Source organism: Lonchura striata, chromosome Z (genome assembly GCF_050655825.1).
Source record: "Lonchura striata isolate lonStrDom1 chromosome Z, ASM5065582v1, whole genome shotgun sequence".
Classification (NCBI taxonomy): Eukaryota; Metazoa; Chordata; class Aves; order Passeriformes; family Estrildidae; genus Lonchura; species Lonchura striata.
This window is the reverse complement of record NC_140740.1, coordinates 73,085,826-73,106,510: the sequence shown is the minus strand read 5'-3', so window position 1 is coordinate 73,106,510 and position 20,685 is coordinate 73,085,826. Positions and strand designations below refer to the sequence as shown.

The 20,685-nt window shown below is 39.7% G+C and overlaps 1 protein-coding gene across 29 annotated transcripts in view; it reads right to left on the bottom strand.

The window, feature by feature from the left end:
- Positions 1-4,678: 4,678 nt before the first annotated feature.
- The window catches only part of ARHGEF28 (Rho guanine nucleotide exchange factor 28), a 119,878-nt gene continuing 103,871 nt past the window's right edge, over positions 4,679-20,685 (bottom strand). For 27 of the 29 annotated variants that reach the window (XM_085567537.1, XM_085567544.1, XM_085567538.1 and 24 more), the window contains one exon: positions 4,679-5,822. In XM_085567537.1, coding sequence (XP_085423663.1) covers positions 5,662-5,822 — 161 coding nt within the window. In that variant the 3' untranslated portion in view covers positions 4,679-5,661. The remainder of the gene's footprint in view (positions 5,823-20,685) is intronic. The other 2 variants (XM_085567533.1, XM_085567546.1) reach the window with 2 other exon arrangements.

Sequence of the window (20,685 nt, the reverse complement as noted above, 5' to 3'; positions counted from 1 at the left end):
CTACTTTATATGCCAAGAGAAGTTTCCCAAGGCTGTAAGCCATCTCTCACAGGCTGCACACAACCATCAAGCTTCAAGATAGGCACTGAAGGGATGGGAGACAGGAAGGGAGGTGACCTGAGTGAGGCACAGGTTACCCCAGGGCCCCACCACTCTGCTGTGTGCTAAAGCAGGCTTGAACACACAGCCATGCTCCCAGGCATCAGCTTCAATGACACCAAATGGCTTGGTCCCACAGCCAGGTTTGGTTTTCCAGATTACCAAACTGCCAGCACCATTGAACTGATGATATTCATGTACAAACCCCAAGCTGGAACCCTTCCCTCAGCACCCAGGATTTCCCTTAGAGGCCATCCAGAGGACTATCCTTGTAGCTTTCTCTCTTAATATTTTTCTTTTCAGTGACAGTTGCTCCTTAATTAAAAGCTGAGAAGAATTCTCAGAGGATAAGGATAGTTAGCCTCCACTGACTGAAAGCAGGAGATGCTCAGTCAGTGCTAATAAATTTATTTTTGTCCACTTGTCTGCTTTGTATCTGGAATTGACCTTTAATGGCTCGCTTTAACATTCATTCAACAATGCCAGGACAGCTGTGTGCATGTAGGAAACAGGGACAGTTTCCATTGCAAATGAGACATTACTTTAACCAGGAGCAGCACCAATTTCTCATGTTTCTTGTACTGCTCAAAAGGAGCACAAGTGGGTTCACAGCTTGGCTTGAGCATCTTCAATGAGCTAGACACAGGGAATGCAGACATCCTGTTTGTTCACTTGCGTGGGAAGGCCAGGGCTCACACTGACCTTCACAAGCTGTCTTCAGTTCATGCAATTGCTTACCCATGTCAGAATTTGTTATTAGTGGTAATCTCGGTGAGCAGAAGGTTCATGCCTCTGCATAGCTCTTGTAGTATGGCTTGGCAGTTTTACAGGAATCTGATAAGAAATTTCCTTTAGGTCTGTTAAGCCTCCACAGGAGAAATTATTTGTCTGAACTTACATGCCTCACTGTCCCTTTTGAATATCTAGGGTACTTGCTCTCTCTGGCACTGGAATGAATAGTAGTGTGATAAATAGAGGTTTTTTCCTCTGAATAAAAAGCTTGTTCCACTAAGGAGCTTAGAAACATCTAATTAGAGTGAACACTCTTCCTGCTTTTTCTACACCCAGAGCAGCTTTTTCATGTTTCTTTTCTCTTCTCCTGGTCTCCACCCAGAAAATTTCAAGACTCAAACTCAGATTTTGGTGAGTGCTACAGACACCCCTCTGACAGAACCTTTCCATGTAAGAGGTGGCAACATCCTGATCTGGGCCTGAGATGGAATGAGGAGAAAAGGAAGAAACTTCAGCAGACATGATCCATGGAATAAGAAACATAGCTCTCTGGAAATTTGTAAGCCAACTACCGACCTGCAAAGAGCTGCTTCCAACACCGCTCTGCATGTCAGGGAAAACATCGACATTTCCAGGTAAGATATGTGGATCATTTCACACCTTTGCAAATTCTTCCACAATGTGGAAGCTTTGATGAGCTCCTCATGTAGCCTTTGATGAGTTCCTCCTGTAGCCTTTGATGAGCTCTTCATAGGAGTGTAGTAGATTACTGTCTGACGCACTTTTTCAGAGCAAAGGGCTGGATTTTTGCCAATACTTTAGAATAATGCCTCAAAGGTTATCTTTTGACGTTTTTCCTTTATATTGAAGCAATGAAACACTCTTTTACATCAGCCTGCCAAAGGGAGCCTTTATGCAAAATTCAAGCCATTGAATTCAGGCTATCCTCACAGATTTACCTCACTATTTTGCAGCAATTCAGAAAAATCTTTCTAGAGGTTAACATGCGGCTGTCCTTATGACTAAGAGTATCAAGGACACTCATAGTTATTTTTGCAGTGCTTCTATATACAAACCTTTACTAGGGATGAGAAAACAACAAATGTATCCATTTGCCTTGGAAAAATTGAAAAAATCAACTGCAGGTCCACAATTCTGTAAAAGCAGACTTCCAGCCTGTTTCAGTATGCTAATGCTCCACAACCTGTGCTGTTTCTCCTTCTGTAATATAAACTGGGCACAGTGAAGGTTTTGGATGAGGAGGATTTGGGGTTGGAATTCTTGCCAAATAGAATATTCATTAGAAGTTATCCAAAGATTATTCCCCATTAGTCATCAATAATCATGCTATTTTCCCATTTTGTCATCAAATGCACAAGGAAAACTTCCTTATCTGCAACTCTTCATTGCTTTCAAAATTCAGCCTGAGCAAGTTACACATGTTATTTACCAAAGCATAATGTCTTTTTCTTTGAATGAACACTATCGCACTGCAAAAATGTCTTTAGCAGCAATATGGCACATTACAAAATAGGCACCTACTTGATTAAGATGCAACAAAAAATCTTACTGACTTTTTTGAACTAAGTGGGTGGCATATAAATTAATGCAGCTAATAGCCCTAAGTAAAATTATTTGTGTTCCTTACATGGAACATCAACATGTTTTTTTCAATAATTTCAGTAAACAAACTTTGGAGAGTTTTGCTGATAGCCTAATCTGTATTTAATTTGGTAAATTGAAAATAACTTGTATGACCTTTGTGAAAAATCTTTTAGAAATGCAGCTAAGTGTGTTGTTTACCTTAATACTCAAACAGCATCCAAGTGAAGAATTTGATCCCTTTTGGCTTCATTCTACAAATGACTGAATGCACAAATCCAAAGATCTGGATCTGGCACACTGTAAGCTCAAGCTCTTCAATAATTTATTCTCTACCATTACTGTAGTCTTGCTGAAGAAAATATTTGTTTCAAGTTTCTCTTAAAAGTCTTTTAAAGTTCCTTGATATGACAACTTTACTAGCATACAACATAAAGGAGAAAATGCTGGAAAAGTCAAAGCATTACAGCAAAGAAATCCCTTCTTTGTTAGAAGATAGAGGAAAAAAAATTAAAATAAGAAAAAAACAAACAAACCTCATCCTGGTGCCACGGATATTTGTAGTACAGCAACTGTTCCTTTAATTTAAGCACTGAAATTAATTGCTAAAATTTGATTCTGAGTTTTCAGAAGCAAAATGTTTTGAGAAGCATAGCAAAAAGAAAACACAATAGATGGGATGAGTGAAAAACTTTAGGCTTTGCAAATAAGCCAGCTTCAAAATAATATAAAAAAGGTGAAGCAAGTTTCTGAATATATTTTTCTAATTAAGAAAGATGACCCAACCTTAATGTAATATATGCCTGGCGATAACTGAAAACACAGACTGCTAAAATAGCTGAGTCTCACTGGGGCTGTGTTTAAATTCTGCTAAGTATTAAGGAATGCCTAAATAATGGGCAGAGTTCAGGGGTGCATAATACATCTTGTTATAAAGAGCACCTGCCAAGGCCATACTGGCCTATACTTTAAACATGTTCTACAATTAAAATACCTAAATCTAGAGGCCACCTGTTTCCTGCCTTTGCCTTTCTGAAATGCCAGAAGTTTTACTGTAAACACAGGTGAGCAAAATAAGATATAAGATGCTGCCCGATTTTAAGGGACTTAAAGAATTTGCACAACAGCTGAAGTCTGGGCCAGCCACTTTTCAGCTCCCAGCCCCTCAATTAAAACTGATGAGAGAAGCAGTATCATCTTTTCCTCTCCAGTGGCAAGACGCTTACGTGGGAATTCCCACACCAAACTGGGACAGCAGCAATCCATTCAGCAGCTTGGATTTGACAGTAACCAATACCAGATGTTTCAGCCAAGGCATAATAAAATGCAGAGAAACTGTGGAGAAAACTGCTCATTTTTTCTCAATTTCCCATGGGACTCCAGGCAAGGCACATATCGTGGGGTATCCAGCATCCCAAGAAATTAGTCTAGCTACTCAGAAATTTGCCAAAAAGCTGTTCAGGTGGTAACCCTGAATTCATTACTGACTCGCTGTCACTACTGCAGGGCTTTTAAGAGAAGTTGGATCCACATTTTAATTTTAATCTAACTGTGAAAAGGAAAGAAGATAAAACAATTCTAGAAACTCTAAAGGAGGGGTTTTTTTTCTCTTATAAAGAGACATATTTTTAAAGTGCTGTCAGGTTAGCTGGAGTCTTGGAGGCTGAACACAGACACTGGAAACCACATCTGCAGACCCAGTCTTTCCCTGATGGCATTTGCACATCAGTCAGTAGAGCTGAGAATCATGTCCTGCTCATCATGCCAGGTGCTCAGTTGTTTGCCCAAGAGACGACTTGAACAGCTACTCTGGAGTCCAATAAGATGCAGCTCAGAAAGCTCTGCTTTAGAGTACCCCTGAAGCACCCAAGTCCCTGGAAGAGAATCCTTCTCAATCAGAAACTCCTTGCTGAATAATGCACACATCTAAAACTCTGTGCCCTGCAAAAGATGTTGCACAACACAAGGCTTAGGGTAAAAAACCACTGGCACCTGGGGCTGACCGAGTCAAATGGGTGGGAGCAATCCTGTGCTCCTCTGCTTCTTGAGCTGGGCAGATGTGAGGCAGCTGTGCAGCCCTCAGGAGCTGTGCAGCTGCATCTCTGCTGCACCTCTGTCAATGCCATCAGCCGTGCTAAGCAGTGATAGGCACATCCGTGGTTTTGCCAGCTGAAATACATAGCTTTGGCTATGCTGGACCAACAACACACATCTGCAACAGAGCTTAGTGCAAACAAGGCCTGGATGCTTTTTTATTTATTTATTTATTTTTAATTTCTCTGGAGGATCTCACAATGAATCAAAATTACAGTTTTCTAGAAATGCACAGAACATTTATTTGGTTTGACAGAAGTGTAGAAATGTTTCAGAAATACAAAAATGCATAAAAAGGCACAAAACAGGTTTCTTACTGCCTAAGACAGAGAATACCATGAATCTGAAAGCAGAAAGTTATCTGATTTCTACACAGGAAAGCAGTGGAGTTTCAGAAGAGTTCAATTAACTGAAGCCTACTATTTATCCCCTTTCTTTTCTTTTGACCAGTGACATGGTTTCATCTGGTAAATTTTAATGTGTAAGGACACTTACTGAAATGAAAAACAGTCATAATACAATAACTGATTTAGTACATCTCTGCACAGAAATTGGCAGTAGTATCAAAATGACAATAAGCTTTGGGACATGAAAAAACACTTACAATTATGCAATTATGCTCAGACCATAAAAAACATCCCCTTCTGAGCAGTTCCTGAGCTAGAAGATAAGGAAAAGGACCCAAGAGCTAAGGGTATATAGCACTTTTGAGCAAAGACTCAAGCCATCATTGTTACATTGCTGTCTTTTCATGTTATATCACAACTGTTACTGATACACAATCTGAAATCTCAAGTAGCAAATCTCTCAGCTCATCCTTGTAGGAAGAGGACACACGAAAATCAACACTGTCTTTCACAGTCCTTAGTGGCACCTTTACAATTTCAGAATGCTATGTCTCCTCTGCTACTCATTGATTCTTGCAAAGCATTTGAAATCATGTCATAACTTAAAGATTATACAACAAAGGCTTCAAAATAACTTACTTGCTATATTTATCACAGGAAAAATTTTGCATTTACTATTAAATACTACCCTTAAATCCAGATGGCCATACAGAGAACATTGACAGAAACTTAGAAAAGAAAACACAGTTATCTTTCCAAAGTGCTACTGAGACTAGAAAACAAGTTATCAGAGGTAAACAATCTTTTCCTCTACTATGGCTCCACTTTCTGCATCCTCCAGGCTCTCAGGCTGGTGGCTCAGCAGCAGTTCATCTACCTGTGGTGACTGGATGGATCCCTGGTTTGGAACACTTGACTGGGGACTTTGGGTCTGTGATGTGCTCAGATCTGTAACACACAAGAGAAGGACAATGCATTTTCTGCCATGCCCATGCCATCAAAAAGGGCAAATTCTGATGTTTTCATTAGCACCATTTTCTAGTTTGCTGCATCTGTCTGGAAAGGAAAACAGTACTCTAGAGCAAATCATACTACAGGTGACAGGTACCTTACCCAAAGTTAGTGAAATCTATTCAAGTAAAAATAATAATTATAATTGTGTAGCCGTACTTTACTAAACAGACACACAATAATGGAGAGACATAAATGAGGTTAGAATTGAGCCAGAGGGAAATACACAGCATATAATCAGTATCTTTGTTAGTAATAATTCAGTTGTAACATTAATACAGTTTTCATTATTACACAGAATTTTTTTTGTAAGCTTTCCTTTTACGGATGTAAAATAATTAAGTGAGCAAAGTCAACATGGTTGGCACTTGCATTCAGCTTTTTCTACCAAGTTTACCTGTATTTATAGACTCAAACTACCTATTCTGTCTTTATCTTTTTGGTGTGACATGGAGAGAAACTTGCATCCAAACACTAGAATATTATTTTGCAAGGATCTTGTTATCTTTCCAATTTTCTCCCACTAATGTAGAGAAATCAGGTACTTATGTTCCAGCATTCCACAATGAACACTTCTATGACGATCCATATATCACTTTATAAACCAAAACAACATAACTACAGTTGGGTCTTATCCCTAGTCAGCATTTTGTAGCACTTTGGGCCATCAGGATCTGCATCTCAGTAGTTGGCTTTTCTACATCTGTATTTCTTCAAAGCAATTTTACCATAAAAACAAGCTGTGTAACAAAGAATGTGTATCCTCATGCGTAGCGATGAAAAATAGCTGTAATGGATATGCTGCAATACTTTTCACTGTAGTATTAGCCTGACCAACTCTTCTATTACAACAGGAGCGTTGCATTTTCATTCTTTCCTCACAAAAAAAGGCCTCTGTAGAAAGAAAGGGAGCTTTGAACTCCTTGTACAGCATGGTAACACCAGAAGCACACAAACCAAGAACTGGGGTTCTTTGAGACTTGATCACTCATGCAGAGCTGAAGAGACATTTCATGCTTGCTCTGGTCCCTACTTCTCACGTGTAGATGCAATGAAAATCTACTATGAAGGGTCTATTACATTTTTACACATCAGTCACTTAACTGGTGGCAAATCATAATGACATATGCCCACATTTGGCATTCCCCAAATATATGTGACTTTCATCAGTCTTGTTCACTGAGGTAGGAGTTCAAGGCAAGACAAGCTTGCTGGCACCCTGAAAAGCCTAGGCTCCCTGGCTGCTTCCTGGCATGGGGTGTGTGGGATGATTATGCAATGGGCATGTAGGAACACATCATATCACAGCCTCTGCCTTCAGCATCTTCTCCTCCTTGATATTCTCACAGCTGGGGGGAGCAAAGAGGCTTTGGGGCTGCAGCTCCCAGCATAAACTACATGCATCTTATTCTTGCTGCCAAGACTGCAGAGTCAATGGCAGGGGCAAGGTATTTATAAATAAGCTTAGTCATAGTATAATGCCACAGAATGTTACAAAAATTAGTCTTCAATTGTCTTTCTTTTACTGTGTTATATTGCATTAAGTTTCAGCATTGATGAAAATCCAGAGAAAGTCTTGATTGCAAGTGAGTTATTTGCAATACATAACTCAGAAAGTCTTGACTCCCTAACTTAGTCAAACAGGCTTGATTTTTTTTTAAGATGATGTCTAAATTTATTTATTTTTGATGGTTATATTAGAAAAATATTGCAACTTGCAGCCCACAGAAGAAAGCAAAAGTATGTCTGCCTGTCTTTATGTAAACTGGATGCATTTGGTTTGTTTATTTATTAAAAAGAGCCCTACTAGCAGAAGTTCCTCAACTTCTTAACACTTACATTTTCAGGTAATTTTACCTACATTAATATTTCTTTTAAGTCCTATGAGTCTATTCACATTACCCAAGTTATGTACATAAGAATACCAGGGAGTAAACACTTATTTGAAAGATCTGTTTCCAAAGTTTATGAAGTACATAATTTGAAAAGCCTAATTACAAATTTGAAAATACACAGAAAAGAAACACCTTACCTGCAATTATGTTCCACCATCAAAACTAAACAGTAATTGCTTCACCAATTAAAACAGTAGCTGTTTCCAAATAATTTCTCATTAACTGTTATAACTACAAGCAGCAGAGCTGAGCAGTGAAAACTGTCAAGCATTCTGGAAAAACAAATCTGATCCTGTCATTATCAAAATAAATTATTTATCACTGCTTCAGCTTCTTTTTATTTTTTTTTCCTAAATACATTGCATCTGGGAAACCTGAACAGCAGGAGAGCACCCAGGAGGTAAGAGCACAGCTGCTGCTGGGGTGCCAAGTGGCTCCAGGCTGGAAGGGATTGTGCTTAATCCAACTGAGGAGGGAAGAGGCTGGTTTTGGATGCACTTCAGGTAGCACTCAACACAGACTCTGCCTAAAAAAGTACAATGTGTCCCCAAGGCCAGCACGCTCAGCCTGCCATTGGGGAGGGTGGCTGCTCTCTGCCCAGTGCCATGCTGGAACCAGCTGAGCCAGCAGACCAGCTGGTATCACAGGCAGCAGCGTGATGTGCCCCAAGGGTAGATGCATGTCAAGTGTGGAAGAAGTGCTAGAAATGGTAACAACAGTTTCAGGTGAAGGGAGACAGGGAAAAGTGGACTGAATTGCCAGTCAGCTTTGGTTGTTGCAATGTAGAACAGTAACAGCAGCCAAGAAGCCTTCCCTGAGCCCTCTGGTATAGTATGGGGAAAGTGAGTTGCCCTTGTCACCAAGGAGGAGAAAGGTGGGAGAAATCTTCCTCTTGAAATGCTCTCCCAAAACAAAGAGGAAACTTCTGAAACCAGACTTGAAAACATCAACTGCTGTCTACTAAAGGACTCTGAGAGCTGAGGATGCTTAATGAAAACAAAAAAGGAAAACAAAGTGATTATTTGTGCAGACAGCAAGGCAAAGGGGCTGCTATCAGAAAGCAACACCCAAGATGCTCTCCCATGATCCCCTGGCAGCTGGGACACCCATAGAAACTCCCCAGTCCCTTTCCAGGCCCATTCTCTGCTGTGCTGAGGCAAACGTCAGAATTCACTATGGATCAAGAGTCAGGCACAAACAGACCACTGGCCTTTTATGAGCTTCCTTCAATGTGATTGTAATTCACCTGTCAACATCAGCCATAAAATTAGTTCTGTGTTATCCCCTTTGTTTAAAATCAGCATTTGCTTACCCTTTTTTCTGCTCTTCTCCAAGCCACTGACAGATGCTCTCTCTGGCAGGCTGTGTTTGGCTCAACAGCACGCCCACCAGACCAACACCAGTGCACCAGCACTTGGCAAAAGCTGGGGTACAGCCCCTGCCCACACCCTCCCTGTCCGGGCTGGGCTCTGCCTGCTGCTGTGCTCCCACACCCTTTATAGAGAGGACTGTACCTGGCCATAGCCATCCACTTGCTCATTTACACTGTTTTTCTTTCATAGTTAGATAAATGCAGAAAATACACCCTATTTCCAAAGCTTTAACAAAACTGAGCTGTAGCTCAGATCCTTCCACAGTCTACTTTTGACGCAGCTTTCTGCTTCCTCCCACTTCTGCACCAGCCAAGAGCTGTCAGCATCTCTCTGTACCCTGGACACCAGAATTTATATGCAAAGTGAAACCCACCTTTACTTGTTTCTCACTTACATAAAATATGTTTCTCCTACAATATTCCAGGTAAGTCCTTCCTTAAGAACAAGCCAGATCCACAGCTGTACCATATGTATGCTAGGTAAAAGTGAACAGCAGACCAGAGAAATTCACTCTTTCAAAGGCTAGTCTAACACCATAGGCAAAAAAGGGCATGCTTGAGACTGATGACCAAATATTAGGTAATCCGTGACAGCAATTCAGCCTTTTTGGGACCTGTATCCTGTGCCACGCCTCAGTATTAAATATTCCTGAAGTACAGCTGTTATACTCCCTTTAATCTCAGCTAAAGAAACCCCAGGCATTCCCAGCAGTCTTCCCCACCAATTTTTGCAAAAGTAGGTAGAGGCTGTTTCTAACAAATTCTGGATCAAATCACAAATTGTCTCGTTCACACAGATACTGTTAAATTCAACACTAAAAACAAATTCTGTTTTCTCCCCATTTTCCTTGGGCTAACTTCTGGTACCATGAAGGTAAGCATCAGGAAAATTCAGAGAGGCACTCTACTTTTTCTATACTTTTTTAGACCGCCTCAGTGTAAAAACAATGGCAGATGGCAAGCCTGTCATATGTGGGATCAGTTCTCAAGGGAGTTTATAAGCAGACCTTAGTTTTCCAAACAGGCTCTGGGTCCAAACTCTAAGGAACAACAGCTCCTGGCTAAAAGCATGGTACTGTTGTACAGGAAAAGAAAGCAAAAACAAGTAGCATTCTGTATCCTAACTCCCCTACCTTTTCCAGAGCACTAAGAAACAGGATTAGTAGTATCTCACAAACTGCTGACAAGATGAAGGACAAAGGAATGGTATTTGCAGGAATCTGAAATCAATACATATAAAAACAAACACAGCCCATGTACCTGGGGGGGGTGGGGGATACAAAAGCCAAGTAAACAACTCATTAGTCACACTGATTCTCACCTCCTGTCTGTTGTCATAGGATGTAAGCACTTCCACATCAAATAAATGCCACAAATTTTCTCCTTCACCCCCTTCACCCCTCCTCTCTCTCTCCCCCAGGATCAGAGCTCTTGATGTTAAGGCTAGAGCACACACAGTGAAGAATATGGGAAGGACAAGAGAACCAGGGTACTAAGAAACACTTCAAGCAAAAAACCTCTCAAGTGTCTGTGTTTTCAATAGAAAGCCCTTAGTGCTCCTCTTTCAGCTCTGACTCTGGTTTCACAGCATCACAGGATAATTCAAGTTGGAAGGGATCTCAGAAGGCCTTGAATTCAAACTCATCCTCAAAGCTGGGTTATCTCTGAGGTCAGGCCAGGCTGCTCACTTTTTTACTTCTTAGTCATTTCTAAAAAAAAAGTGGAAAAAATGTGGGGGAGAAGGCAGAAGGAACACACCACATGGATTTTGCAGACAATTATCTTGCTGTGACTCTCTGCGATCTGTCACATTGCCCCTCTTTACAAAATAAAACTGCATTAAATGAAGAGCGATTTATTCCACTTTTAGCAACAAATACATTGAAGAGTCACAAAAACACTAACCTTCTGAAATAATAAATATAGTTAGGTTTTGGTTTTACACATACTTATAACAACTGGTACCTAGTTCATTTGGACTGACAGCTGACACATCAGCTTCAGGCCACAGCTATTTGAAATGGCAGAGCTGCTCTATTTAATCCCCACACTGGCACTCATGCATAATGCAAAACACAGGCAGACACCTAACAACCAGTGCTAAATCCACCCAGTCTGGGATATTCAAAGGAATTCAAGGGTAACAGGCTCTCATTTGCCACCACAGTTCAACAGCAAATGGCAGCCTAACTCCCATGGGATCCACTGAAAAACCCACTGGCAAATCCCACAGCAGCTCTTTGTCTCTAATGATGCTCCCAGCGGTCTTCATTAGCAACAGACAGCCGATTCCCCCGGGAACTCCAAACACCTCAGCCTCTCTCCCTTTCCTCACCATGAAAGGCACCATGACCAGTTTTGATTGTTTGTTTTTTTTTAAATGCCTACTAATTCTTTCCCAAATTGCAATGGATTTTCCATACTGGAGGTTGTTTTACAGCTGGTAGAAGAAAGGGCACACCATGCAGTGGTACTGGGCACCAGGAACACCATGGCATCACCCTGGAACAACCAAGATACTGCTTCTACCAGTTCAGAACAGAACACTAACTATATAAATGTTATGTGTGAGCCTTGATGATTTGAGGACAATTCCCAGCAGATTCACTGGCAGTTGAAATCCCACATACCATCAACAAACGAGGCCCTTCACAGCTCAATAAAGCTGATTTCACAGCAGGAGCTGAATTTGGCATTGTGACTCAAAAAAACACTGGGAAAAAATATTTTGACCCTAAAGGTACCAAGGAAAGAGGAGCCTAATCTGTTTCCCAGCTGACTGAGTAAGACAAGAAAATCAGCCTGGGAATTGTAATGCTGTTATTTACTTTTGACCAGATAAGCCTGTGAAAAAGTAGCCACTGTATTTCTTAAGCAAACAAGCACCTTCGTGAGATCTTTCCACAAAAAGCAGATGAGTAATTCTTTCAGAAGAGATCCTACATTAATTTGTCTTAACAGCTTTTGGTGCATTTTTTGTTACAAGACAGAGAACAGAAAGAAGTCATAGTTTATGAGGCAAAAGGTCGGCAACATAACTCTTCTCTACATCTGTATGCTGCATTTTTGATCATAGTAAAATTACTGGGATTACCATTATTCTGCATGTTTCTACTCTTTGTGTAGTTGCTGGCTTAGGTAATGCAGTTCCGTTTTCAGGGTTTGCCTCATAAGTCTTTGGAGAAGTTCCGTCTAGACAATTTGGAACTAATTCTTGGCACAAGAAACACAAAATACATATTTATTTCACAAAAATTACATTTATCATAAAGTTCCAACTCATACTCCAGATTTTGGAGTAATGTGATGACGCAGTCATTTTTGTTTTATTAAGGCCCAGTAAATTTACTATTTCTAACACTGGTGTTTACTGAAGAAAATATTTGAAAACTAATGCAAGCTCAAATACTGATACTGTCACTTTGACATCAAATTCATAGCATGCTGATTAAAATTGATTAGGTTGATTAAAATTTTAACCTAGTTACATGGCTATGTTTTGAGTTCCATTGGTTTTTAAAGCACATGGGTTCTAAACTATTTTTGGCATGCTGTTTTTCTACTGCATATCAATAAGAGAGATTTAAAAATAGGTCTGACTTGAAATCATAATTTGTCTGTGCATTAAATACCCACAGTCTCACCTTGGGATGGCAGACTGCCTGACAGCTGTCTGCTTCTGCTTATTATTAATTTATTTAAGTATGAATTCCCTATTAAATTGTCTCTGTGCTAAGCTTTGAAGCTTTAGATGGTCAATTACAGACAAACACGCGGTCCAACAGGTATTCTGCTAACAACGAACACATGTTTTATTGACCTACTTCTTTTCCAGCTCATTAAACACAGCTGCACTCAAATGATCAAGAGAAAAGAACCATAAAACCCCAAGAACACTCTTCCTACACAAGATCATAAGGAACGTGACCAGCTGCTGCCCCAGGGCCACTGCCCCACCCAGGGCAGCTGCTGCCCCAGGGCCACTGCCCCACCCAGGGCAGCAGCACACCCACACAGAGCAGCAGCTCCCCTGCCCCCTGACAGCAGTGCTGGGGAAACACTGAAAACCCCCACAGCCTCCTCTTCCAGGTGTCCAGTGCGGGTGTAAACCAAGTGGGCTGCAACCATTTCCTCCTAGCCCATCATCTGCTGAAGTCATTTGGTCAGCAGGCTGAAGTCAAAACAAACTGCCATCAGTAGGGAACGCTCCTGCTTTAATGTTTGATGGAGAAACAGAAACCCCGTAAAGTTACAGACACAAACAGCACTACCAAGGACTCAAGGGACAATGAGCCAGCTCCCCTTTCTGCTGCCTGCCAGCACATCCCCACTCTTCCCTCACCCACTGTCCCAATTTGCACCCTGAAGATAAAACACTGCAGTGAGGCTTTATCTCCTTCCCTCCTGAAAAAAGAGGAACAGCTAGCATTAACCCTGAAAAAACAGTCTCTGGAACATGAAGTCATTCCCTTTGAAACAAAAGGGGACATTTACACATCAAAACTCCTCTTTTGAGCTGTTACCACAGACAGATGTTAGAGTGTTGATTAACTCTGCCTCATTTTATGGATGCTCTTTGGTCACAGGTTGTTTTGTTGGGGTTTTTTTCACTTTGAAATAAACATGAAATCAAAGACCTTGGCAAAAAATCAATTTAGTCCCCAGAGTTTGGCCAATCTTTCAGGTGCAATATAAAGAAGTGTGTTCTGGACTTTGGCAAACATTTTCTTGAGTAGCAGAAGGGTACAGCTCTTTTACAAAAGCCAAAAGGGTGAGGTAATTTATAAAACACTCAAGTCTCCTCCTAAGCACTTTGGTTTTATAGGGTAATTTCCCAACAACAGACCAGATCCACCACTTCTTACTCATAAAAGCTGACGAGATCAAAACTCAAAGAGACCAGCAGAAGAGCACTAAGTCAATATACAGAATTGCTGCAGAAGAAAAAATCAGGCAAAGCACCTGTTTCAAATCAATTACATGCTGATCTTACCCTTTAATAAAGGCTGCTGTTGTTGATTAATACAGGAAAAAATATAAGCACAACCACATGAGTGAGCATCTGAGAGAAGCCTCTTATCTCTTATCTGTAGTCACAGAGAAGTATCTGTATGTGTTCTCTCCCAAAGTCAAAACTGAGGGAAATACTAATTTTTTATTGCATATTGAGTACTAGCACAGCCATTTTTATTCACTTTTGGCAGAAAGTATATGTGCTCATGTTTTCTTCTTGAAGTCCTTGAAAATAATCAAGAAAAACTGGAAAAGTTGCACATTCCCCATATTTTGCATTGTAAGCATAGGAATTTTCAGTGTGATTGAATATTTTGAAATGAATGCCCTTTTTAACTGTTTGCTAAAAGCTCTGTGAATGTGTAACTGCTGTGAAAACAGTTTGCATAAGACGGAAAGATTGTACATCAAAGCCATAAAACCCCACAATTATCAAATAAGCATGTGTGTCCATCCCATGAGTGCATGGAGAGCACTTAGATCCACTCTCCTCACTTCTGCTCCCACTTCTCTGTTGGATGAGCAGCACTGGACTTAAGCCCACATTCATCACTTCCTCCTTCTACCTCACCTTTACTACAAGGTTTTATAACACCTGCCTATGTTCAGTTTCACTTCAGCTCTCAATTGCCTGTGTTTGTTTAATGCACGAGCTTCCTCAGACCTTCATCCCCTCCCCATTGGCATTGTGCTTCAATGGCAAGTTGTTCTGCACAGAAGACAGCTTCCCTGCTGTTTTTCAGTCAGCAACAATTACCTTTATATTTTCAAGTTCATTTAATAAAGAGAAAAAAAACATCCCTGCCAAATACCCTGCTTTCCCTGTCTTTCATGTATTCTTTACTATGGAATACATTCAGTGACTTTTAAATTACATGGGTTTGATTTTTCTACAACAGATCCTAAGCAAATACAGAAAAATCGTAACTATTTTTTTATCATTTATGTCCCAGTTCCTGATCAAACTTACGAGGATCACTCAAGGAACCTCAGCAGATGATTGTTGGAAGCCTTCCCATTTGATTAAACTATAAACGTCTTCCATACGATCACCAAGGCTCCTCCTCTCTACTGCCCCACTGAAAAACAAATTTTCTACGGCATCTGGCAAGGGGTAACACGATACTCCATGAAATCTCCTCTGCCAGTTTGGTGATAGTCAATGAAATTTACTGGAAGGCAGTTGGGTGCTCCTGTGATGAATACAAGCAGAAGACAGACAATCTTCCCAGTGTCCTAATAAATATTTAACAGCAGATGATGCTGAGGAGGTTTCATATTACTAACACTTCATTATTTTTGTACAACATGCTACAGGCCATTTCTTGGAATATGTAAAATATTATACTAAATAAATAAAATGAGACTGTACTTTTCAAAATAAGCCAGACAGATACACTTGGTGATTGAGCTACATGGTTTTACAAGGTGTGTTTCCATACTCAGTATCTTGCAAAATTTGATCATCCATAAACAGCTTCTCTCAGCTATTAGAATTAATTATTTATTTACACTAGTGCATCTATTTGAGGCTTTAACTTCATTACAAAATAAATACAAAATATTTGAATGTACTAAAGCAGGGCACTGCAGCCACTTCTCCACCCATAGAGAGCATTTCCCAAGGAAAACAAAGACCTCCTAAGGAATCTTCTTGACATCTAATAGGCAATACTGTTGTTTTGTGGCCCTTTTCCTGACAGATCATCTCTTTACCTGCAGACTTGCTATCCAAATCACATATCTGTACATCCCTGAGCTGGAGCTCAGGATCCAGCTCACTATAAACCAGTTGTCTGGCTAAAAACCCTCTGCACATGGTTTTCTGCTTTGAAATGCTCTCCTTTCATCCTTCTACTTTCCTGAAACCTCTACCTACTGGAAAAACACAATCTAAGTAAAGAATAAATCTGCAGATACAGGGGATCATCCACACAATTTCAATTTCATTGATGCCACTAATTCCACTGACTCCACAAACCACTACACTGAAGTTGCTGGAACCATAACTGTGAGAAAAATGAGAAAGATTCAACCATCATCCTGTTGCTATTTAATAAGTCTGAAGTCAATGAAAGCCTGAATGTGGTGTGCAGATTTACACTAACATCAGTGTAAATGTCAAAAGACACAGTCAGGCAATCTTTTTTACTCCATTCAAAACCTTAAAGATGCACACAATTTTAAACTTCCTTCCACAAATAAACAAATTCTAAAGGAGAAGAGAATAGAAAGAATAAAATCAGACAGGCATTACACAGGATAGGCATTGCTTACATTAATGTACAAAATAAAACCAGAATATCATTAGCTGCCTTAATTAAAGGTTTATATTATAATACTGTATCTAATGTGGTTATTTTAAGAAATGAGAAAACTGTTTTGACATGAGAAAATCAGTAACAGAACAACAAAATCTGACTGCTACAGAGGTGAAAAGCAAGTGTTACTTGAAATGCACTAATTGCAGGTGACATATAATGACATATTTTTCACTTTGGTATCACACTGTCATGTGATTTAATGCCTTTTGCCATTTGCTTTAAACAAACAACAGTCTTATTCCCTAGAGGAAAAAAAAATACTTCCTCTCAGATTCATTTCCTCCAAGTATCTCAGAAACACAGAAATCCTCCAGCAGAGCATGAAAATCAGTGTTTTGTGGTATGGAGAAGAGGAAAATTTGCTGATGTCTGTTGCAGAGTCAAAACTAACAGCTTAATTGTTCTAATACATCAATGAGATTTTGAACTTGGAAGATGCTGGTGCTGATGCTGCTCACCTTCATATTTTTATATATTTCCATTTAATTTTATTCTCAGTAACTTACACTGAGCACTGAATGGGCTCTGCAGTCACCTGTGTAGCCATCCACACTTATATTAGTAAGGACATGCTGAACACAGAAAAATCAATTTAGAATTGTTCTCAATGTGGCATCTTACTCTTTACTCAATTAAAAAAGATAAAAAATTAAAATAGCTCAAAATATCACACTCAGGAGGCTCCCTTTCAAACTGGGAGTTCCACGGGTCATATCATCCTTTGCTTTTTAAAAATTTTCCTTTCCAAGTGAAGGAAAATCAGAAAGAATTTGGCCACTATGGGACAGTGAAAAAAAAAAAATGGCACTATTAAAAATATTATTAGACATACCAGAAAAAAAAAGTTTGAAACATATCTTCACATGCAATTCTGCAGGTGGTATGGGGCTGAACTGTCACTGACTCCTAAGGATGCTGTTTTGAAGTGTGCACTGTATGGGATAGTTACATTCCAGGTCAGAAAAACCAGATGTACTCAGAAGGAGTTCTTTCAGCAACAACAATATACAAATTAACTCACAATGATTACATATGCAGAACTGTGGTTACTTTTGGGGGGTGTTGCTAATCATTATTTACCAGATTCCAAGTGATGAAAGCAATCTTACTCAACTAAATCCTCATCATCAGATCCCATCAACCACCTCTAGCACTGGCAGCAGCAGCTCTGCTATCTGAATAAGGCCCTGAGTTACTGAAATTTGCTCCTTGCCAAAAGCCTGTGTTGAGTTGGAAGCATAGGCAAAGAGCCTGTACCACTTCAGGCAGCTTTTTAACACTGTAGTGCAAAGCATATTTCACCTATTTTTTTATCACACTTGCATCAGTTTATCTATCTTATCACTTGCATTGTATATCTATCCTAACTGCAAAAATTCACCTTAACATAAATATGAGAAAAGATCCAGGTCTATTGTTCTCAACCTCCCTGATGCAAACATAGAGCAGATACTTTAATGCAATGGCATTAGGCCACAACTTGTGTTAGCTAAGGTAGCCTTAGTGGTGGTTTCACCCCAGCCAGAAACCAAGCCCCACACAGCCCTCTCCTACCAACTGGGGGGAAGAGGACCAGAAGGGTAAAAGCTGGAGAACTCATAGGCTAAGAAAAAGAGAGTTTAATAGGGAAAGCAAAGGCCATGCACACAAGCAAAACAAACCAAGGAATTAATTCAGTGCTTCCCATGAGCAGGCAGGTGTTCGGCCATCTCCAGGAGAGCTGGGCCCCATCATGCTCAGCTTATGTGGTTACTTGGACAAATGACATCACCACAAATGTCCTCTCCTTTCCTGCTTCTTTCCCCCTCCTTCTTTCTTTCCTCTTTTATACACTGAGGTTGGTGCCACAGGGTCTGGAGTATCCCTTTGCTCAGCTGGGGTCACCTGTCCTGGCTCTGTCTCCTCCCAACCTGCCAAGCACCCCCAATCCCCTCCCCAGTGTAGCAGTACCAAAAGCAGAAAAGGCCTTGGCTCTGTGCAAGCTCTGCTCAGCAATAACAAAAATATCTCTGTATTACCAACTCTGTGTTCAGCACAAATCCAAAACACAGCCCCATAGCAGCCACTGAGAAGAAAATTAGCTCTACCCCAGCTGAAACCAGCACAGAAAAAAATGTACTGTTCTAAATGCCACCTAAATTAACAATGGGAAACCAAAGCAAATTAATCTGATATACAGTTTTAAGAATAGGTTCAACAGAGTAATCACTATTATCATAATCTGCCTTAGGGAATAGGAAGGGAATTTCATATAAACTATACAGTTATAGGATACGACACATTGTTTCTGGAATCTTTTCTTTTTCTGTTGCAAATTAAATATTCTACATCTCTAGAAACAACTTATTTTGATGGAAGCCACTATAAATAAATTATTTTTCCAAAATCAAACTGTCTCATTTTCTTATACTCCTATACGTACAAATTTCTGTCCTTTAAAAAATATGTAAATCACATTAGTCAAATAGAGTCCTCTTTTTGCTCCTTGCATTTGGCAGTTCATAAAAATTACAGGTTTTTCTATGTTCCCCATAAAGATTTAAACTATATTTTTCACTTTATCACATATATAGATCCTTCATACTAAATGTCTGAGGTAAAATCTTCCCACATTCAAGTTTCAGCAGCTTTCCAGATCTATCACTTTTCAATTCTATTTCTGTAGCTACAATGTCTCAATGAATGAAGTTAAGGTAGCAGCAGCAAACAATGTGGTTCACTTCAAAGCTTAAAAGAACTCAAATTGCCCTGATTCCTGAAATCAAAGAGGTGAATATATAGGTAAATCCTCAGGCATCACTTTGACTAGTTAACCTGACATGTCAATTAAATGCAAGACTAATTTATTCAATTCTCAGTCTAGTCTGACACAAAACCTATACTTCCCCTCCTTCCTAATTAGCCAAAGTACTTGCTTCTTTCATGCAGACAATTTCATAACCATTACTGTAAAGCATTAACACATTTTTCTTTCAATCATATTTTCCTCCCGTTGACTGACACACCTTTTCTAGTGAGGCGACTTATGCCAGTTTCAGTTCAGTGGGAACTTGCCTGAAGGTCTTTACTGAAGTTCCCTCCCATACACATAGAACAATGATATATAATCATGATGTTAGCTATGTGAAGAGACCTATGTCTTACCTTAGGAAATATGAATATAAAATTGTGCACTCCAGTAACATAGCCATTTCCATTTCTGTATATTTATGAAGCTTAATTGAATAGTACTTAACATATGGTAGAGTGCAATGTGATTAACTCCTTGGAAAGGAGTTTAGATGAAGCTTCCCTTTAAATAATTTAAGTGGGTTTTATTGACAGAGCAGACTTCTTACAAAATGCCTAATATTTCTGTGTACATACAAAAATTAATCATATATTAGGTCTGGAAATGCATGTATGTGGTACATGGCTATAAGCAATAAACTATGTTCAGTATTTGTTTCTTTTTTGTTCTATGTTGACAAATTATTTAAGAATGTTTTTTTAAAGATGATTATGAGACTTTATACACAAAGCTAGCTGGAAAATGCATGGAAATATGAGAAAATGTCATGAGACAGTCATCCACATGAACATATTGAAGATTTCATCTGACTTTTAAGTTCTTTCCCTCACTGCACTTAAGCTGATTTTCCTTCAAAGTGATAGGAACTGACTATATCCTGCAGAGGTGTCAGAAAGCAGAGGCAGAAGGTTGGAAATTTTCTGAAACTCTGCTAAACTCTCTGGGAAATAAAACATGACCAAAAATACCCAGTAAGAAAATCAGTTTCTTAGTATGAAATGTTAGTATTGTTCAATTTGATTGACTTTGCTTAGGAACAAGAGATTTGCATAATTTCCATGTGCATAGTCCCTTGTGGAAATTCACTCTTCTCATTCCCCAGACTCTCTCTGTACAGTGGTCCTGACGCAAGACAGAAGCAAGTCTGAATCATGCAGACTCATGCACTGCATGATCAGAACATAAAATTCTTGTCGCCTTCTCAATTACAAATGCAACTACAGAATGCGATGTCACATCTCTCTGCGGGGAGGCTTCCAGCCCTGCCTGCTCCAGCAATGCAGTGGTAGGCTTCACAGCATCATCTGAACCATGAGAATGCTGCAAGGATTTGCTTCACTCCTTTGCATAAAGTGTCTTGTAGCACCACCAGGCAGTGACTGCACATTTTGCCAACACAACTTGG